Below are 22,975 nucleotides of genomic sequence, written 5' to 3' on the forward strand. Positions count from 1 at the left end.
TGAATAGATTTACCAAACTAATTAGGGTTTATCCTGTAGGGGTCATGAACAGTTTAAATGTTTTAAAACCAAAGTGGTGGACCGACCAACCCAAATAGCCATCAATTAAAAAAACTAGAAATAATAATAATAAAATAAAAAATAGCATCGCCCCACATCCTTGGAATATTGTCAAAACTAAATCGTTGTACAAACTGTGTGATATAAAAGGAGAGAACACCCCTACAGGTGGAGACACTAAAAACCTTCAGCACCTCGTTCTCTGTCCTCGGAGGAGAGCAAAGTGCAGGGTCCTCTCCGTTGCTGACGGCCAGCCGGCTCCTGTCATCATCTCCGTTGCCGCTGTTCTCTTTGCCGTCTTTGCTCCCCAGCTGGTCCTGAATGTACGCCAGCTGCAGCATGCCCGGTCGGCTCTGAGACCTGCGGGTGTCCAGTGAATGTCCCAGCCCTTTGCTCATCTCCGAGTACGACTCTGCTATTTGACTTCCGGGCTTCAGAGACATCAACACCGGGCCTGGAAGACGAAGAGGAGGGAGATGAGTTGCAAACCTGTACACGTCGCCAGAGTATACAAAATACATCAGACACACACACACGTGCATGAATGTGTTCAGACCTTTGACGATGCCACTGAGCCACTCCTCTGAAGTCATCGCAGGCTTGTTCCCTGCCGTCATGGGATAGATGTCATCTTGATACGACTCTGACTACAAACACAAACACAAGATGTTTACACACAGACACCAACGTTTTCTAATATGTATTGAACCACAAACTGATGCTATGTTGAAAGTTTGTGTGAATCAGTGTACTCTTACCCTGCGGGGAACAATCATGGACAATGGCTCAATCTTACTCTTGATTGTCACCAGTTTGTAGAACCTGAACACCTCACAGGAGCTCACATCCAGGCCTCTCTTTGGCATCACACCTGGGGGAGAACACACATGCTGAGTAACCAGGGACGTTGAGAGAGTTGCCTTGAGAACAGCTGATGAACGAAGCCCCCGTGGCACCAGCTTTCTGCCAAAGGCTTCATAGAGGTTTCTAAATGTGTGTGTATACCTGGGGTGGTGGTGAGGGATGGGACTTAACCTTTCCTATTAATTATGTGTAAGCACAGTAAGCACACAGTCCCTTGAAACGCTCCGGTGAGTAACTATATTTCTTGCTGAACTACAGTGCTACATGATACCTGTGCTGTCACAGTGAGATACATTGAACCAGCACTTTATTAGAAACACCAGACTAATACTGAGTAGATCCTCCCTTTGCTCTCAAGAACACCTCGGATCTTCGTGTCACTGATTCCAAAAGAAATTAGAAAAATTCCTTTGAGATTCCACATTGACATGATTAAAATCACATAATTTATTAGCTGCAAATTCAATCTCCTGTTCTATCACATCTCAAAGGTGTTTCACTAGATTCACATCAGAAAGAAGTGGCCGATATAAGATGCTGACATTGGCCGGCTGACGCTTTGAAATGATGGTTCTGCACAGTTGTAAAGAGTGGTTATCAGAGTTACTGTAGCTCCCCCCCCAGCCGGGACACCCTCCTCTCACCTCTCTCATTAACAAAGTATTTCTGTCTTCAGACCTGCTGCTCACTGACACCAACAATCGTGCCACAGCCCGTCTTAACACTGCAAGATGTTTTGATATTTTCACTGATTTCCCAGATAATAATTCATGGATCTTGGTTTTAAAAAATCAGGTCTATTCAAGGAACTGATACCTATGAGTGGGTGGAATTTGGTACAGCTTGATTGAGTTTACAGAGACCTTTGGCCCTTGGTGGAGGTATTAAATCTACTCTGTGCCATTGTAGTTACAAGATGTTTTTAAAAGAGAACAATGATAGAAAATAATCTAATCTATAAAAAAAAAAATTTAAAACGCTGACATCATGCAACTTTTTATATTGCAGTCCATGTTAGTTCTATTAAGTGATGTCCACAAAAGTAAATGGCAAAATAAAACCGAGCAGCTGCTGTCTCGTCCCACACACAGTACATTTAGTTTATTATCCCAAACAAACCCCGTCTCTATTGTATTTCTACCTTCACCACACTCAGCAAGCAAAATATCAGGATAACATTAAAAACATCCTTGTAGGATGTTTGCAGGCTTCACCTCCTGCTGCATCAGTTCACGTGATTTATGACCTCGGTTTAATCACCTGGTTTGTATATGCAAATATGGTCGGCTCATTTGCACAGCAACTTTGTTTCCAGGTGCAGGAGTGTCAGCGCAGCCATGAGGCAGGTGTCGCTTCCAAACTGACATGGACAGGTTTTTACATTTCATTCATTTTAAATTGAGAAAACTGGCACTCAGAGACCATAGTCCCCTTGAATCCAATCAAGTTGCACCAAAATTCTTTAGGAATTCACAAAAATTTGTACGCCATGTTAAGGAAGTGAATAAACATTCCTGGATCCCCCCCCCTGGATCTGTCCTAAAACTGAATGGGTTCTTCCCTGACTCGTCCTGAAACCTTCCACCAGGTTGTGTGCTAATCTGTCCAGTAGTTTGAGGAAAACATAACCTTCTTGGCGGTTTTTAACATTGTGTGTGTGTGTGTGTGTGTGTCTGTGTGCCTGCATGTCTTTCTACAGTTATGAGGGCCAATTTTAGCTGGTCCTCATGAATTCAAATGGCTGTTTGAGGATTAAGACTTGGTTTTAGGGTTAGGTTTAGAATAAGGTTAGAATTAGGTTTAGGTTAGGCATTTAGTTGTGATGGTTAAGGTTAGGGTAAGGGGCTAGGGAATGGATTTTGTTAATGAGTGTCCTCACAACTGTAGAGAGACAAGTAGGGATGAGTATGTGTGTGTGTGTTTGTGTGTGTGGGTGTGTGTTCCTTACCCATTCCTTTCTGCGGTAAGGGTGAGCGGTACTCTGTTAGGTAGTGGATGTACGGTTTTTCTGAGCTGATCTCGTAGTACCTGATATTCCCATCGCCCTGACGAGACACAGGAGAAACATTTGTACCATTCATATTCTTCCAAGTATTTAGTGTATGAAATGTTTGTACAGTTTCTGTTGACTTTCAGAGACCCACCTTCCCGGCCACGTAGAGCATGTGTGTGTCAGGGTCATAGAAAGGAAAGAGGACTCCCGATGAACCGTCCAGGTTCTCTTCTAACAAAGGCACAGACAGGTCGTCCTACAGAAAACACACAAAGATCAACAGCTGGATCAAAACAACAACTGGAGCACCAGTGGCATGTACAGCTCTCCCTCATATCAAAAAACCCTGCATCATTTAAATCCATGTCTGCATGAGGAGCACTCTCCGATGCTGCATTAAAAATACTGAGTGCTCAATCCCTAATCCATGCTTCAGCCGTAATCCTCCACCCACGATACACTCTGACCAAAACACAGCAGCCTGCTGCAGCCACACTCTCACACACCAACAGGTGAGATCAGGGTACTGACATAATCATGAAGAGAACAACTTTGGCTCCACTTTAACTCAGGCTCCGTGAATTCATACAAAGATACACCGAGGAGTGGTTGTTCACTAATTTGTCCAGTAGGTGGCGGAGCTGTGCATCAGAAGCTGGAAGCGTTCTGCAGCGTCACAAGAGACCATCAGAGGTAAAGGAGTAATTAGGAGTAATTAATTTAAGTACTCCATTACAAGTTAAAGCTATGTATTTGAAATTTACTTTATTTAAACTAGAGAAATATTATTAGTGAAATATACTTTAAATATTAAATCAGCAAAAAGAATGGCTCATGTGACTGATATATTATTATTATTATCATCATCATTATTATCATTATTATTATTGTTTTTTGAGATGTATTGAATAATTTAAAAAACATTTCTAACCTCTGAGTCTGACAAACTGAATCCATTGGAACTGACTGATTTAGTGAACACTAATCCACTGTATTTTATAGGCTTATACAACACTGATGCATTACTTTAATATGAAAAGCAAATATGAACTATAGATGACAAACTGACAAGAGGGGAAAGAAGGAGGATTAGAAAGAGCAGTGTTTCCCCTCAGAACTGTTGTGGAGAAGAAGTGTTAAGTTGCATAAATAGGACTTTCCACCTCTGAAGATTATAGAACTATTGGTTTAGAAGGTGATTCTAATAAACTGTCAACTGAGTGTTTACGTTTTTTCTTTCTTTCATCCTGACTCTCTGATGCTCAGGGGCTTTAATGGTGTGGGGGATGAAATAAGCTCATCTGGAGTCACGACCTCTCTGGTCATGATGTAATAAAGTGAACATGACTTCATTTGGTGGGTTTATTGAGCTTCTTATGTGGGTCGTATAAATGTGCATCCGTAGTAGATACATCTCTGCAGAAAGAGATGGAGGAATAAGGAGGGCAGGAAACACATTCAGTAATTATTAATGTAGGTGAAGCCTGTGCCGACTAGAAATAACGATTATGTGTAGAAAAGAGTAAAACAACCTTCAAGAGTGTGAATTTTCAATATCTTGTAGCTAAAGAATGCAGAGTGACAGCATTTGTTTCTGATCAGGAAAAATTTAGAGACGTAATAAAGAAACTCTGATTCACCACAACGATATTTGTTGACCGTGGAAGTTCATTCTGAGTTATAGGAATAGTACGTGTGACAAAATGTTTAAAACTCGAACATCCATTTTCCTGCTTTTTCACTGTTCAACTTTTTCATGGTTGTGTTCAGTGAATGGACGCAGAGCAGGAGACGCAGCTCAGGTGTCGTCACGTCACCTGAACCTCGGTCATGTGATCCCATGTGATGACACCTGCTCCAGCTCCATTCTCTGATTAAAAGTGTGAAGCGCAGCCGAAAGCCTTATTAAAAAAATCCAGTAGGTGGACCTTTCGAGGGAGATGAGGTTACTTTGTCACGGAGAAACTTCCTGTATTGCTCTTACCTGATCCCACAGAGCGATCTGCCGTTCGTTCCAGCGTGAAACCCCCGATGTGAGCAGCATCTTCAGGTTGCCCAGGATCAACACCTTGCTGGCTCTGTGCGTCTTGCAGTTGGCTTCCTGCAAAACCCAACACTCATCAGAACATCGAAGATCTGAGGGCAATAGTTTTCAATATTATCGCACTGTGTTGAAATGATTCTTATTTGTCCACGTGTGCTTGTTTGGCAGACGGCAGAAGTGAGAGCAGACGAGTGAGTGAGTCACTGGCTGCTGACCCAGAGGTCTGTGGAGTTATGCTGAGGCCAGTCCAGGCCAGAGGTGTCAGTTTTGGCTGTGTGGTGCTGGATGAGTGCCTGGGTGTCCTGGCTGGGAGCAGGAGAAGTAGCAGGGAACTTCCACTTATGCAACACTGGATGTTGTAAGACTGCACACCACAACTAGGGCTCATGGTTTCCAGGTTTTATTGATTTCACTGAAGAATATCTGATCGGTTTAGATTCATATTAAATATCAATTTTATATCCCCCCAGGCATTTAAAATTTGTATTAACAATTGCAAAGAGACACAGTTTCCTTCCTGTTGCTGCAAACACAACTAAGAGAAGTCCTCAAGTAAACTCAGAAATCGAAGCATCAAAGAAAATGCAAGTCCCAAAACTAACACAAAAAAAGAAATGCTATTCAGCCTGACAGATTTCCAATATAAAAATAAACAGTGATAAATTACAAAATTACTAAATGTATCGGTACTTTACATTGGCTCGCTGAACCTGAAGTAACAGTATAAAAACAAGAACAATGTATTTCCTTGAATAGTTTTTGCAGAATTTAATTGACTTAATCCAGATGAAGATACAAACAACACAAATGCAGACACACACAAGCCCGTACACACACACACGCTGAGCATTACCTGCAGGAGGTTTCCTGAGCGCGGCTCCATCAGTCGGACCTTTTTGTCCTTGCAGGAGGTGGCGAGGAGGCTGCCGTCCGTGTTGAACGACATGGAGAGGATCACGTCTGTGTGGTGGCTGATGGTCCGCACGGGGTTCTTGATCACCTGCTCTGGACAGTCCAGGTTCCAGATCATAATCTGGAAACACACACATATAATATGCATAATGTCTGAAGTTGATATATAGAACATTTCACACGATAGAGTTGCATTGAAATGTTTTTTTCATGCAGAAATGTTCTTATTAACAGAGTTTGTTGAGGAACGTGTGCTGCCGACTGCTGCGAGACCATTTATACAGACACACAGAGCATTAAAGCTCTTCTCATAATAGGGAAACCATTAATGCAAGAAGAACCGTGTGAATATTTGGTTTCTTTACATCTATAGCCGCCATCGCTGGTGTTCGACAATGAATTCCTCGGTGACAGTCCTGGGAGGTGGGATGCTAACCTTCAAAGCATCAACACAACACAAAGTCACACCCGCTACAAGAACACTGTCGGTGCTTTCGAGTGAAAGTGAATTTATGAGGTAGGAAATGCTTGTGATGCTTCGTAAAGTATTAACTACTGACGGGACGACGCTGGAATAAACAGTGGACTGTGTAGCTCTTGTAGCTGCAAGAGAGAAATAGGCTGCTACAAACAGCTGTGACCTGTTTGGCTGCATTGTATTATATATTTGTCGACAGTATATGTCACAGCACCTCCTCGGTTAATCTATTGTCACCTTAAGCTGCTTTCAGGCATGCATTGAAGTCTGGATACTTTCCAGAGGGGCTGTGTATGAGAACACAAATGTCTCCAAGCGTAATTTGCTCCAAGCGCTTTCTGGAACTTTTGCTGCCACTGCCCTAGTGAAATGTCAGAGTGAGCATATGTGAGAAAACAGCAGGATGATGTCTGGAAACTTCAGAGGGAGCGAGTGGACATGTTGATGAAAGGTTCTAACTTTGTGAAGTTTGAAAAACTAGAAGACTACAAATATTTCAAGATGAAAAAGTGGAGTCATACACGAAGACGATGCCGACAAAGATGTCAGCTTGGACAGGCAACAAGATTTGAGAGCTTTTGGTGATAAAGGCCCACGCGGAGTCAAAGTGCTCTCAACAAAAACCCAGCTGAATTTATACGTCATATTCTGCCTCCTGCATGCTGTGCCCAGGTGCCCCCCCTCACCTGAATGTTCCGGACATTTCCCTGTTGTTGTGAACACGTCTGACCCCGGACCCAGTTTCACCACCACTTAATTATCATTTAAATAGAAAAGCCTAAAAGCCTTCTTTGGGGTCAGTGTGTATGTTTATGTTACCTGGTAGTCGTAGCCTGTACTAAAGAGGATGTTGTTCGCCGTCGGGTGCCACTCGATGAGGCTCACTCTGCGACTGTGACCCTGAAGCTCCTTCCACGGTACTGTGAGGTTCTTCATCAGACCGTGAGGAGGGATTTCCCACACCTTCACCTGTAGACAGACAAACACACACAACATTCAGAATTAAATAACACACACAAAAGCCCTAATCAGTCTCAGAACACCTCTGAAGTTATGTAAAAGGGTCAGTATGGAAATAATCCAAGGATGTGCAGTCGACTGCATATGGATAATAACTGATGTGGCCTCAAAACACTGTTTGTAAACTTAGTTTTATAAAAGTGTGTGTTAGTGTGTTTACTCTTACTTTCTTTTTCTGTCTTCAGAGATTCCATGTCAAGGATGAGGAATGACTCCTCACTAAACTATTTCAGGGCAAATGATAACATGTCAGTGTGTGTGTGTGTGTGTGTGTGTGTGTGTGTGTGTGTGTGTGTGTGTGTGTGTGTGTGTGTGTGTGTGTGTGTGTGTGTGTGTACAAACCGCCGAGTCCTCGGAGGCGGAGGCGATGCAGTAGTCATGGAAGGGATTCCACTTGATGTCTAAGACGTTGCCTCTGTGGCCTGATACTCGGGGGTGGTGAGGGTCCACTTTACCTGTCTGGTAGAAAAATACACAAAAACATTAGTATCAGTAAGACTTTACTGGTCATACTTTTAGTTCAGTCGCATTTCTTAGGTTTTTATTTATTTTATTTCAATTATTTGTATTTTGTAAATGTGATCTGTTTCTTATCGACACAGTTGGACTTATTGTAACGTGACTAAGCTGCTGAAAAACATCAACAAGGCTTTTCTTTTATTTATACTCCATTTATGGGCAAATTGCTCCTTTGTGTTAAAAGGCTTTTATAGCTTAACTACAAACTTTCCAGGAATTAACTAAAACAACCTGTCAACTCTACGTTTACCCAAATGGTTTCCGTCCCTGTGAGACAACCAAGTTCAAACAATAAAAACTAAGGCAAACCTGCAGTTGACTTGAGAGTTTAGAGGATAAAGGAAATCCATTAATTTGGTGCAAGGTCTTCTTTTCATATCAGCAGATTGAAACAGGGTTTGGACCTTTCGAAATAATAGAATGAAGAAAGAATGAACATACACAGACGGGAGGAGATTGCAATTCCATGTATTCCTCTTAAATGTCGAAATCTGGTGCCTACACTACCCACAACGCATCTCAACCACTAGCACTTCAGTCTGAGACTCGAATGTGTTACTCTAGTGGCTGATGAAGCCTGGAGCCGCTCTCCTCACACAGATATGCAGAGATACACAGATATGAAGAGGTCTGATAATCTCACATCATGACTCTACACCCCCAGATGCTTTCTAACCAAACCAGCTCGGCCTCAAGTGACATCACTTGTGTCAACTTCAGATTTTGAGCCACAAAAGACTTTTATTAAATAATGTTTTCACCTATGTCACTAAAAGACTTGTGATGTGCAACTGATGGTGAACTTCCCCTTTAGTACAAAATAATTCATGAGCGTTAAAGACAGATGCACCAAACAGGGCAGGTTGAAAATCCTCCAATGACACACGCCCTGATTGTTCAATGATCCAGTTTCAAGGGAAAAGTCCTTGAGCGCTACTGAAGATTTTCTGCCTCAACAAGACTGCTAATTACACTATTTGTAAGGACACACACACCTGCAGGCTACACTACTGTGCAGGTCGTAAGGCGTGTTTGGAACAGGGGGGGGGGAATGATGTAACCACTTTCTGTGCTTCCAGCCAACGTAAAGTACACACAGGTAACTGGAACACAGCATCTGTTGTCACATTTATGAGTTTTAACGACACAGAACAATAGCTTATCTGTAAGTGCGCGCACACACACACAGGTGGGATGTGAAGGCGGTTGGAGGGAGGAGGGGGTTGCTGAAGCTTCACCACCTCGAGACAGTGAAAGGAGGCGGGGAGGGGGGGGGTCAACACATGAGTTATGTCATTCCTTAGCTCATATGCAATTCTTGCCCATGCCAGGAGGGTTGGCGATTACTCACAGAGACGATTTAAAGGACGGAGACAGACGGAGAGAGGGAGAAAGGTGGGAGAGGTGTTCAGCTTGATGAATCACTCTGAAGATGTACAGCGGGACTGAACATTGAACCGAGTGCAGCGGTCCGACTGAGCTCATTCACAGATCAGTATCGTCGCTGACAACACCAGTAGATGTGATGTTATGTATAAATAATGTTTTGAAAAGTGTCTGAGGAATCACATTTAAGCTGAGGGAGATAAGTGTGATGTTTAGGTTACAGTGAATGAGCCGCCTGGGTGGGGGTGGGGGGGTTCCTGGTATTCAGAGGTTCTTTTGGCTTCGCTGCGGCTGTGCTATTTATATTCTGAGAGCTGAGCTGTCTGTTGCAGGTGTGCTGTGTGTGCAGAGTGAGACCATGAGAGATGTACAGGACAATGCATTTCAGCCCAGGTGATAAATAAAAACTGAGTTTCTTATCCCAAAAAAAGCAAAGCTGTCCAACAGAAAGGTAACATCGTCATTTTTTAAGTTTTAGTCACTTGTAACTTTAACTACCACAATGAAAACAAGCATTTGATTAAAATTTTAAAACTATTCTACATAGTCATTTCAGAATAGTTTTATACTACTGGTTAAATAACCACAGGACATGCAACACACCAGATTTAAAAATATCTCAAGACAAAAATGCAACAAGAACCAAAGCTTTCAATCTGACACATTAACAAAAAAACTGTGTTTCCTGTGTTTTCAGCAGTAATATTTAAACTAAACTGTTGTTTTGCTTTACTTTAATATTAAGTCCGACTTTGGCCTTCAGTCATTTTCTGTTTTAAAAGGGAGGATTATTTGAAAAGTTTTGTACTAACCAGTCTAATTCTAGCCTATTAGTCACTCATTTATGCTCTATGTTAGATGTGTTTACAGACGGAACCCTCTGTCCGTACTCTGTGTTCAGTTCCTCCATATTTTTGCGAATCTCCTGAAAGCTGATCAGCTGTGGTCAGTGATTGTTACGTTTCAAACGGACACATCTCTCAGAAATAGTTCTAGTCATGGTTGCCAAGCTGTTGCCTGCAGCTTTATACAGTGAATCATATCTAATAACTTACTTTTATAGCTTTAGAACATCTTGACCAAAGAACTCTGTGATTAGCTCTGTAGTTTTCCTTCTCAGTGAGAACACAGGAAGTGCTTAGAAATGGAGATTCAGAGATCGGGTAGCAGACGACTTCTCTCCATTAGAAACAATGTCACCATGTCACTGGATCTCTTACCTGCCGTCCGAGTGGAATTGTACATGTACCACTTTAAAAGATGCATGGATATTAGACTGTAAACTCAGCCACGTGCTGCACAAACTCACATGATGGATAGACAGGACCAGGAAGGCCCCTCCCCCGGCACACTCAGTGATGACTGCCAGGAAACGTGGGTTGACAGCACAGAAGTGGTTGTCCTGGACGCTGCGTGTGATTGGCACGCCATCATAGCAGCTCTCCTTGGTGGCGGGCTTACCGAACACGTGGCGGAATTTGGAGTTGCGGTACTGAGGACGCCATGTCATCTGTGAGCAGAGAGAGGGAGAGGGAGAGAGAGAGACAGGCAAAGATAGGTCAGTCAAGGAGAATCATCCATTTCACACATTTATGGCGACAGGGCTTTTTATTAATAGTCCTGCTTCTTTCTGGCAGATTCGACCAGTTCTGCTAAACATGAGCAGCATCCACCATAATGAAGAAACTGATCCAGGAACAAAGCGATGTGCCTTCATTTTGGGGGGAATCCGTTCCCAATCATGTGGACAGTGTTCTACGTTTTGTCCTCCAATGATTTTTATGATATTTACTTTTTAGTTTGACACTAGTTAAGTTACCATATTCATCACATAAATAAGCAGTTGTCAATCCGAATGTAATATACAGTGATTAAGTTCCGGACTCCTTGTCTCAAAGCAGAATTACTCCTCATCTGGTGGTGTTCCACAAGGCACAATTTCAGTCCCATTTTTATTCCCATTACTTCTCAATACTGTAAATTTAGCTTATTCACTATTATTTGTTATTTGTACACTATTTCTTGTTTTCCAGATTAACAAGAACGTGGTACAACAATCACAGAGTAAAAAGTCTGGCAGTTCCAGGTCAACACATCAATTTATGTGACATAATCATTTAAGGTCAGTGCGATGGATTTTAATGCTCAAATGGAAAATTCATCCAAGCAGAGAAACTTGTGAATTATATATGTGCTGGTTTATGTTAACATGTGTCTAGTGAGGAACTACAGTACAACACTATTGACTAGTGTCATCATTCCAGCTTTCTCTTTCTGCTGCTACTTCAAAGCTTCCAGGACATAAGATTTACATATCTATGAAATAATTAGACACCAGATTGTGCTGCTTCATGTGAGTAATTCTGAAAGTATGAATCTCATCAAGTAGTGAAAACAGCTTCTCAGGGGCCAGAATAAAGAGGCTGAGGCAAAGCATGATGATGTATTTGCATATTTCTGGTTGTCTCAAGTATATCATACAAAATGAAAATGAAGAGGAAGGTCTGTGAGACTTCCCAAATCTTCAGTCTCTTTCTGGCCATTTTCCTTAAGCCAGTCAACGTACATGTAATTATTGTGAGAGATAAGTGGCTCTGGTCCACAGGGACGAGGCCCGGCCAGCCAGCATGTCTGCTCTGCCACTCCGCCTGGCTCCCTGCGTGCCTGCTGCATGGTCATTACTTATGAATTAAGGGTGGAGGAAGTTGACCCAAACAAGGACGAGGAGCAGAAACAGACGGAGCCGAGTGACAGCAAAACACCAGGAGATACAAACCCATCGCAAGTTTTCTGTTTTCTAAGAAATCGCAGGTCACCCAGAACAACGCTGCCCCGGAAAGCAATGACACCGTCCGCCTGATTTCTGTGGGCTGCCCACTGGTGATTCAGATGATGGCTAAATAAATACAACCAATCCACAGCGAGTGGAGTAAAAATAGCTGTATATGGTTAGCATGGCTGCAGGCTGGCTGCAGCAGAGCCGAGCGGAGAGACTGAGTAAAAAACGTCTGGTTTGAAAATCTTTTTAAAGGAGAATTACAAAGGAGCAGAAGTGGACGGGTGGAGATCTTGACTCTCTGCAGCTCAGTTTTCTGTTCCTCCTCTCACCTTCTGCCCTCAGGCCATCGTGGAGAGCTGTCACACAGGAATGTTTCCCCACTTGACAAAGAGCTTTGTTGCTCAGGTGTTTAAGAGTCGGACTCTGTCACATCCATATGACCCTCGGAGCTGAACGTGCACTGTTCACTCAAATAGGGACCTTGTTGTTATCAATTATCCAAAAAGTTAACCATTTCTTTCTGTGGTAATCAAATGATCAACTCATTAGTTCAGTTCTACTCAGGATCACGTACCTCTTCATGTATACTGGACCTGATGAGATGCATTGCTATTCAGTGATTGGTGCAGTTGTATAAACTCTCTGTTTTCTCTGATAAACTATCAGTGATGTAACGCACAGTCACCAACTCACATTCCTGATCATTATCATCCATAAACACCTCGACCGTGACAAAACAAAACTGACATTTAACAGTAACTTCCTCATAGTTGTTCAACTTTCTCGTGCCTGTTGTCTGTCCTTTGCAGAAGGTGACATTCAATTTCCCCCTAGAGGGACTAATAAAGTATCTTGTATCATATCATATCGTATCAAGGCTCACACCCAGAAAGGCACGAGATGAATCAACCGGCTGAAAGACTTTGAAATGTTACTCACTCTTTATTTCAACATTTCACAATTTGCATGCATCAGCCAGTGGGTGTGCATTTTTGTGTGCTCAGTAAGCTCCACGCAATTACAAGCTGGAGCACATCTGGGTTGATATAATCAGCGCTCGTGTTTCGCTGAGGCTTACAAGACCAGAGGAAGAAGCTTCCAGGGCAGAAAAGGCTAAGAGGTCTTGTCACGTCTAAAGCAGGTTTGTAATCAGGCCAGTGGCAGCTTCCCCTCAGCTCCGTGCTGCAGCAGGTACACAGCGGGCTGCATGGTGGGCGGCCTGTCTCTCAGCGCCTCTCAGAGCTGATGACGAAAACACTGTCGGGGGCTATTTTTACACCGGTTTCTGCTGATCAAAAGACGGACGGACACGTTCCCTGACAGCTGGAGGAAAATAAGAGCGTTTTTTATTTCACGAGGACGTCTTTGACAGGCTTTATGTCTGGTAAAGCAAACAAAAGGAGATGTTGTCCTTTTTCGTCAGAGGGAAATTTATTTAAGTGAGTCACAGCAGTGACCTCAATAAGGGGGCAGTAAAAAAACAGCCATAAAACTAAACTGAAAACACAGATATGGTGTTTAAAAAAAGATATATCATACATCTGGTTTGCTCAGCCAGACGTCTTGTGTGGGTCTGTATTTGTGTGTGTGTGTGTGTGTGTGTGTGTGTGTGTGTGTGTGTGTGTGTATATGAACGTAGCCTCGTCTTAGAAGCACCTCATAACTCATAAACATGAACACCGGCAGCCACTCCTCGCGCTCTTCACTGTAGGAGGGGGAGTTCAAAGTTTACTTACTGGTGTCAAGATATCGGTTACTCAAGCAGCGTCAGGCCTGAAGCTACGAAAGAACGAAGCAGAGAGAGATCTGCTAATCCCAACTCTCCTACCAATTTACGAAACCTGCATTTGTTTGTCCCGGGCCCCTTTCTTCTCCTAAAAACACTGACCCTGTGACACGGAGCCTAATCCAAGAGTCCACTATCTGCTTTCCCCGCTGCTCTTCGAGGCGTACGTGTAATATTTTGTAAACGCTCAGAGTGAAATCCAAGACGAGGAATGTACAGGTGTGAACATATGCCGAGGCGGTTAATGTGTTCGCCTATTCATTGTGTGTGTGTGTGTCCGAGCGAGGGAGACACAAGACGCTCTGATATCATATGAGGATGACAGCTTACAACCTCTGTCTCGTAATGGGATAACAGCCAGACTGGTAATCCAATAGCCGCACATGTGAATGAGTACGAAAGGATAAAGACAAGCTATGGCGTGTGTGTGTGTGTCATTGTGTCTGTGTGTGTGTGTGTGTGTATGTGTGTTTAAGTCACTCTGTTTACCTGGGGAAGCTCTCAGCTTTGTGCACACATGCAGTGTATACAGGAGCGGTAAATAATTCTGAGAAACAAACTATGGACGCACATTTTCTATGGAACTAAGAGTGAAAACTGAACTTAGTCTTGGCATTGACAATCCGATCTACGCCCCAGGCCAACTTCATAGTTTCTCAAAACTATGCTTCAAAGTCCAACATGTTTACATACTCTGCGTAACTTTAGTCGCTTCTTTGAATGTCCCGTAAAACTTTTTTGAAGTACATTCAGATTTTCTCACAGTGGGCCATTATTGTAAGTGGGTGTTCTACAGGGGATAAAAGTGAATTAATGATTAACACAGACAGGAGCCAGGTGGGCAGGGTGTGGATCATTTGAATGAAATACATCCCTACAACATTTCAACAGTTTTGAGCAATAATGTTGCTTCTGTTTCGTCTTTCAACTAACTTGGGCTTACCTGGGGGTTTATCTACTGATTATCACAGAGATAAATGAGATTGAAAACTGAAAATGAGCGAAAAGTTGTTCTGAACTGGAATCATCCTCTGATGGTGATTGTTTTTGTGGTCCACTGCAGACACACAGATGAAATTAAAACACAACCCCTCTCAGCCGCCATGTTTTAAGGCTACAGCGGGAGCAGGTATCCCATTAACTCACTGCTTTCCCATGGATCCCTTCCTCCATTGAGGAGAGCACATAGCTCCTGTGCTGTGATTCCATTAACCACTGAAGAACATGGAAAAGTATTACGCAGGACGATATGATTCAAATCATGGATGCACTTAGACACAGAGATGCTCAGTGTAAATGGAAACAGGACATCAACGCTAACTCACTTATACACATGAGCCAATAATGCGATGTGTACTGTTCAAAGACTTTGATATTGGTGAAGATATGAAACTTCAGTTTTAATACTTAACAACAAACAACACATTTATCGTTTGCTTCATAATAAACATGTTTTAACCCTGTTTTGTATTCAAGCAGATTTGCCAAACTGTTTAACGTACAATATGGAACTTCAGCTGCCGGGGGTCTCAAAACAATAACAAAAGTCTTTTTTTTGCCCTAGAAGTTCTAGCAGAGATGGACTAAGCTGCGGGTTAAGAAGATATGATGCGATTAAAAGGCGACTCTGTTTCTTTGAATAAAACTGGGGATTTCTCAGGTTGGAAACATGTTGATAATGTCAGTACACAAGTCAACAAAATGTATAATGAAGTTCTCGTCGTTTTGACATTTTATTTAAGAATTGTTACATATTATATCTTTAAAATACAGAAATTTGCCTTAAACTAGAACATTTTTATTTAGGAGATCTGACCAAAGAATAAGTCAACAAGCCTGACAACCCCACTGAGCCGATTTCCAGCCAACAGTTAAAAAGTATTGAGGTTACATCCCCAGCCCTGACTGCACTTTCACAGTTTGGACCAGCAGCAGTGTGGCTCATTGGTCCATAAACCTTGACGTGAGAAACAGGATCCCGAGCTTAATGAAAAGACCTCAAACAGACTGCAATTCAAACCACAAGGCACATATTTCAGTGGATGGTGGTGTCCTGAAGGGTGGACACCACCATAAATAACCATCTGTGGGTAGAGATGCCTTGACTGGGACGCTGGACGATGATGTCATTTGCACTGTTGTGGAACGGCTTTAGTTTCACGTTGATGAGAAAAGAGAAGAAAATGCTTCAACTCTTATGCCGGCGAACGAGAAGCTATATGTCCAAGTTTTGGGTTAATAGGATAATTAACTACAAGAGTGAAAGTCAAGTCGGCTGCTGGCAGAATAAAGCTTTGCCACGCAGGGAACAGTTATTTATATTGTCTCCAAATATACATGGATTCAGGCGAAGAGCTGGTTTGAAGAGAGATTTGTTTTTCATCTTGTCCAAGCCTGTGTGCTGCAAACGCAATCCAAAGTTTGAATCCCCAGGGTAAAAAGTGACACACACACACACACACACACACACACACACACACACACACACACACACACACACACACACACACACACACACACACACACACACACACACACACACACACACACACTTATGGACAGAGGTCTAATGAGTAAAAGATCAATAAGAATAAGCAGGACATGAAAGAAAGACAACACGGAGGGAAAAAATAGGGACAGTGTGTGTGTGTCTGCAACTGAGCAAGAGGGAGTGTGAGAGGCAGCAGCACTCACCCTGTCGAGTGAGTTGTCACGGGCACGAGAAGGAGCAGCAGGTCCTTGAGTGAGGAAAAGTTACGTCTCTGTGTCTGACCGGCAAGAGTAAAAAAAATCCCTTCCTCCCTCAAAAATAATCATAAATCACTCTTCTTTTCTTATGTCAGGCAGATGGAGCTTCTCTCCTCTTCTGCCGAGCCCACACACATGCAGACCAACACAACCACACACACACACACACACACACACACACACACAAGCAGCCTGTCCAAAATCTTAACGTCCTGTCCGAGCTTCTTCTCTGATGTGCAGGCAGTCAGTCAGAGGAGAAGGTGAGTGTGTGTGTGTGTGCAGCATGTAGACGAGAGCGTGTGTGAACAAGCACAGGGAGAATGCAGGAGTGTGTACACTCCCAGAGAGGGGAGGTGACTGCAAGAGAGAGAGAGAGAGAGAGAGAGAGAGAGAGAGAGAGAGAGAGAGAGAGAGAGAGAGAGAGAGAGAGAGAGAGAGAGAGAGAGAGAGAGAGAGAGAGAGAGAGAGAGAGCAGGTAATCACACTTCCTCTCTCTCCCCGAGTGCCGCTCCCTCCAGTCACTCCTCCACAGTGTTTGCTCAATCAGGATGTCTCACTCCATCTTTGAGGTAAGACAAAGACAGGAGGGGAAAAAACTACAGGAACTCTCGATGTGAGATTATAGCAGCTAATAAACAAACATTTGTCTCTTCTGCATCTCTCTCATTACGTCCGTCAATCAGCAACTGAATCAGTAAATGTTTGACAATTTTGTTTGATAAATGACAAACAAAATAATAAATATTGGATCCTACATTTCCCATAATGCAACTTATTGGCATCTTTTTTTAGAAAGAGTTTCATGGAATAAATTAGTGAAATGACCTGTTAAAAACAGTCACAACTTCCAGTCAGGGACTTTCACCCTCGTCACCTATTCTCATAAAGGAAAAATGCTAAATAACTTTATGATAATTCAAAATAAAGCCCAAACGTACATAGTAAGTAAAGACTTTCAGCAACAAAAAGAGGATTTTTCTTTTACATTCCTGACTATTGCCTATGTTTCACGTATTAACAGTGACTTTTTGTGTCATCTCATTTATTCAATTGATTCATAAGTTGCACTGAACAAGAGAGCAAAGGCCAGATGTTCTCCAAAGCTAATACTTCTCATTAACGTAATAAGCTCTGGCAGCAGCTCTGGAACCACCTGTGAAGTTCCAGCTGACTCTTCTCTCAGAAGCTTCAAGTTAGAATCATAAAAGGTGAAACCTGCGCACACAATTTGATTGGCCGGATTGTCTGGCCGAACTCCAGCTGCTGCAGAACCATTCATCCGTTCACATGGCTGCTGCTGCACAGCGGTGGTAATCGCTCCAAGTCAAGCTCAAACATTATGTAACGGCACATTAGCACCGGAGGCTAAGCTAATGGGTCGATGGATGGTCGCTGACAGCCGGGTTGTCTATGAGTCAAAAGGGTGGAGCAGAGGGGCGTATCAATCATTATTTCACAAACGTGCACGACTGCATGTCGTCGGTTCAGATCAGGACTATTCCTGTGATGCAATGAGATCTTAGTAAGGTGTGGAGTGTTGAGATGAACCTTTTTATTCATATAGTGTGAAATAAAGACATATTTCTGAATTAAAAAGTACAGAAATAACTGTGAGGTTCAATCTGATTTTGATTTGAATCCGACCAGAGAAAAAACGTGTTCACGGCTTCAGAGTACAGAAATATAATCCCCAAAGTAAATATCATTATGCTAAATGACCTTTTCTTACAAGGATTTATATATGATTGAATTATAAGGTATAAAAAGTGGCGCGTAGCAGGAAAAATAGAAGTCAAATGAGCTCAGAAATGTCGATTGAGAAAATGAGTTTAAAGGGGATGAGACACACCATGAGTGAAAAACACATGTCCCCCAAATGCACGACAAAGTCCAACGGTCACACACTGTCAGTGAGATAAGAGACCGGGCACACACGGAGTTTAACTCAGCCAATCTACAGGGATCCTTTTTAATCAGCCAGAACACTCAATACTCACGTAGCAAAAGCGACAACCATTAAACCATATAAAAACTGGAGCCTGCTTTTGAGCAGAATGGAAGTGAAGGATTGTGCGGAAACATAAAATTGAAATACTTGAGTACTAAACCTGAGAACTAAACAAACATGGAAGACACAAGCAGATTTAAAATGTTATGTTCCAGCCAGTGTCAGTGTACTAAAGCAGAGAGCAGACAGACGGTGGAGCGATCGGTCAATGTCACCGTGTGCGTATACGCCTCCTATCACAGCAGACAGGCGGCGCTGATTTATGCTCCTTGTCTGCAGCCGAGGCTCCGCTTGTCGTCTCGCTCTGTATTTTCTTTTCTCTCGGCTCTCGGCTCTGGATCGGACCTTGGCGCTTTCGAGCCAGCGTGTGTCTGACTTGTGGTAATTATCAGTAAGGACAGGGCATGAGTCTTAAAGGTCCCTGACTCTTTCCAAAGAGCTCAAACCAGAGGCGTGCTCTCTAATCACAGATCACACAGCCGCAGTCTAATAGCTGCCTGCTGTGAGAAAATAGGCCGAAGCCTTTGACACCACAGAGCCACAGCGACCTTCCCTTCCTTGTCATTGCTGATTAGTCGTCTGACTGTGTTGTGACTATAAAACACCTGGTTTCAGTGCCAAGTGCCATCCAGTGTAGTGAGCTTTGGGCTTTCTGTACTTGAAAAGGCAGAGTGTTAACTGAGCAAACAGTGCAGCCACATTGGAGTAGACTTCACTGAGCAGGTGCAGTCATTTGTCTGAATACGACATCGGGAGCTACTGAAGTCCAGTGTACACAGAAACCTCCATTAAAAACAGCTTAATTTACACGAGGCCTCCTGAGAGCAAACACGTCGAAAAGACTGGTTACGGCAGCAGCTTCCTTGAAATGAAGCCCCGCTGCATTTCTTGGTATCACTGAGTCCTGACTGAGCAGCGCCGTGCACCAGAGGAGCAAGGTCAGGCTTTTTTTTTTGTTATTAGAGATTTGCATGTTGCTTTACTGTGCAAATGACGAGCCACACCCGCTCACAGCAGAGACAGAGATTCTACAAGTTGTCTTACAGGCCAGTCAGAGAAAACATTACAACAGTTTTCTATTCATTCTCTATTTGCAGCATATGTGAATTAATACATTTTAGGATAAAGTATTGGTAGAATAAAATTAAGTCTAATATATATGGAACAATTACTTTAATTGAAAAACACATACTTGTCTGACAATGATGAAATATAGTTGCATCTATCTCTTGATCTATATACACTAGAAAAGACTATATCCCAATACATTCTGTATGTTAATACTAAAGTATAAAATTACACATAACGTCACAAGAGAACTTCAAACTGTGAAAAGAAGCACAGAAACAGAGCACACTCAGGAAAAGAAAACGCAATCTGAACAGTGGAGTTTCAGATGAGATCATGATCTGCTGATGTGTCTCAACAGGCCGAGGTGTGATTAACAACACTGACACAATCACTGGGGTTTAGATCTTTGCCTGCACTCGCCTAAATCTGACAAACACGAGCATCTTCCACTTACAAATAATCCATTCAGGATCAAAGACAGAGATGGTGATCAAGAGACAGGAAGTGACAAGAGGAGCAGAGTATATGATAGGTCTTATCATATACTGTATAGAAAAATGGACGACCTGACTGTTCCCCATAAGTGAAGCCAAAGAGTCAATTTCGCTCCCTGGTGGCTCGCTGCGGTATAGACCATAAACCCTGCCTCCTCCATATTAGTTGATGGGACATGACGCAAACCAAAAAGTACACGTCAAATACATTTTTATCAAAGATGGATGGCACTGATGCAAGTTTTCATTTTCCAGTTGGTTTGGTTTTAATCAGTTATTTGATGCTATAAAAACGGGGTGAAATGCCATGATTGACAGCTGAGACTGCCTCGCGATTGGTTGAATGTGTAATAGCGGGACCTCACTACCCTTCGCCTCCATTCCTCGATCGCTACGGCACAGATTCTGGCTCCAAATTACATTTTAATGAAAAGATGGAAGCACCTGTATCTGGAATATTTGGCTTCGTATGTGGATAGTGAGAGGAAGTGGATACGTGTCGTGCATCTTTATATACAGTCTACAGATAAGACGTTAAATAGTCATCCTAAAACTGGGTTGATGTCAAACAAAGAGCCACATTTCATCATATGCATGAAAAAAAAGAGCAGAGTGTGATTGTGATCTCACCTCCAGTTACCTTAAATGTCACATGAGTCACATGTTAGCTCGTCTGAGCAGAGCTCCTCATTCTTTCATCTCCGACTCAATATCTGCATCAATGCAGCTGCTTGAAACAATTCCTGTTCAGTGATATCACAGCCTTACTTACCTACTTACATCAGCTTTGGCAGCGAGTCATGGTTTGTGCAGCCAATTATATCTGGATTCACATCAGAGAAGCTCTGCAGAAAAAATACCTTTTACAGATCAAGACTCATATGCAAGTGAAGATCGGTTATAAAGTGAACAGTTTATCTGCACCGCTGCCGTTTTCACACGTTTAACTATGAGGATTTTAGACACAAGGAATGTGATGTATCTGACATCGTTCATACACACAAACGTCTGGCATCCAGCAACTCTGAAAGCATCGACTGAGTCTGACGAGCTGGAAACCAGATCAATGCCTTTATTGACTTACAGTAAGAGGGCCCAGACTCTGGAAGATGCTGGATGGAGGTTTTTATGTTACACAACACATAACAATCATATCACAGCATTTCATGTTTCCCTTTAGTTGTTTTAAGCTAAAATAACAGAATTGTTTGAGAACACAATATTTAACAAGTCTGTTTTGTAGAAGTATAACTGAAATGGAGACAGGACAGTGTAGTGTGACACCACAGGAGCCTCGCCCCTTCATAGCATTGAATTGTGGTCATATATCTGTCTAATGTCACTGTATTTTATGGATTCAGCTTCATCTTCGAAGACGAACCAGCAGCAAGAAATATAATATTTCAACCCTGAGATGAAGTTTTCCAAAAGAAACGCTGTCACATATCACAACACTACAGACAGCAGAGGCAGAAGCAAATTGCCAAAGGGCTTTCTGAGATAGGATCGTTCTCCTGGGATGACAGCACACAGAGCACGTTTCCATGACACTAAACATAAAATAGTAACCCACCAAACTCTATCATATATGGCTAATAGTAATACATAAACTGCACTTAAATACAAATAAACTAATCAAAGGGAGACTCTTGTATATTATTAAGTTAGTGTAAATGTCTATATACAGTATATGTCATGTCTGTTTACTCCAGAGCACAGAGGTCACTCAGTAAGAAGTCAGAAAAAACAAACCACATAAATGTACCAACTGTAGATAGATATCTTATTCTTATTTGGTGATTGTAAATATGGATCATGTCCCGTCGCAGCCAGAGAGTCTCAGGTCATAAGCTCAGGAGGGCTCCTGCATTAATTACAACACATGGAAGCCTCTCTGCAGACAGCCAGTGGCCAGAAAAAGCTCCCGACACAGTTAAAAATATTCAGCATCAAAGGACAAAACAGAGCAGGGAAAAATGGGCAACAGCATAAAATTAGGTTTGATGTTCTAAAATTAGATCAGGACGCGCTGCCTGAGGAATTAATATGCAAACGAGATACCTTTTGTTGCAGAACTTACCATTGGTGTAAAATATACCGTACATAATAAATGACAACATGGCTGAAGGATGATCAATTATTCAGCAAAGCCAATGAGCTTGTTCCTCAGTGCAGAGCAGAGCTAGTCACAGCATCCTTATTTCAATTAATGCAGTGTGCGGTGTTTAGCCTCAGCAGCTAAAGGCCATCCATCCGTTCTAACCATAGTAACTGTAGTCAAGGTGAGTTTCACTTTCTGGGACTCAAGGGCATTAGCTTGACTTTGTGTACAGGCTCAGCCTCTCCCTCGGAACGATACATGGACGGCCGTGCTGCTGCAGCGCACACCCATGTGCTCAGGCAGAGGGAGGCCAACGCTAATCAGATTACGCCCATTAGCTAACTGCATTAACCTCTTATGATAGTCGACACACAGAACGTGCAGCTCGCGGACGAGCTAATGTCAGTGTTTGTCTGCGATATCTCGCACGAGGAAGCTGAGATTACTCCGAAGAGTCCATCTAATTTTAACATGCTAGCATCTGCTAATAAGCACAAAACACAAAGTGCAACCGAGGCTGGTGGGAATGTCATCAACTGACCTGATAATGTTGCTAAATAAAATGTCAGAATTATTACCCATATTTCAATAATAATAATAATAACAATAATTCTGAACCATCAACTGTAATTAACGATGGACGACGCATGTCCACTTCCTCCCATTGTACAGAAATGAAGCCAAAATATCCTGGATACCGGTGCTGCCAACT

The 22,975-nt window shown here is 42.6% G+C and overlaps 1 protein-coding gene across 2 annotated transcripts in view; it reads right to left on the reverse strand.

Annotated features, from left to right (window-relative positions):
- coro2aa (coronin 2Aa) overlaps positions 1 to 22,975 on the reverse strand; it is a 34,822-nt gene that overhangs the window by 3,136 nt on the left and 8,711 nt on the right. Inside the window, exons 1-11 of one of the 2 annotated variants that reach the window (XM_035169155.2) lie at positions 16,536 to 16,949; positions 10,586 to 10,786; positions 7,714 to 7,830; positions 7,171 to 7,320; positions 5,815 to 5,994; positions 4,902 to 5,018; positions 3,069 to 3,173; positions 2,873 to 2,969; positions 819 to 931; positions 617 to 707; positions 255 to 514 (exon numbers count right to left, since the gene is read on the reverse strand). In XM_035169155.2, the coding sequence (XP_035025046.1) occupies positions 255 to 514; positions 617 to 707; positions 819 to 931; positions 2,873 to 2,969; positions 3,069 to 3,173; positions 4,902 to 5,018; positions 5,815 to 5,994; positions 7,171 to 7,320; positions 7,714 to 7,830; positions 10,586 to 10,786 (1,431 nt within the window). In that variant the 5' untranslated portion in view covers positions 16,536 to 16,949. Of the gene's footprint in view, positions 1 to 254; positions 515 to 616; positions 708 to 818; positions 932 to 2,872; positions 2,970 to 3,068; positions 3,174 to 4,901; positions 5,019 to 5,814; positions 5,995 to 7,170; positions 7,321 to 7,713; positions 7,831 to 10,585; positions 10,787 to 16,535; positions 16,950 to 22,975 lie in introns of those variants that run through there. The other variant, XM_035169147.2, reaches the window with a different exon arrangement.

This window comes from Hippoglossus stenolepis, chromosome 2, assembly GCF_022539355.2.
Source record: "Hippoglossus stenolepis isolate QCI-W04-F060 chromosome 2, HSTE1.2, whole genome shotgun sequence".
NCBI lineage: Eukaryota > Metazoa > Chordata > Actinopteri > Pleuronectiformes > Pleuronectidae > Hippoglossus > Hippoglossus stenolepis.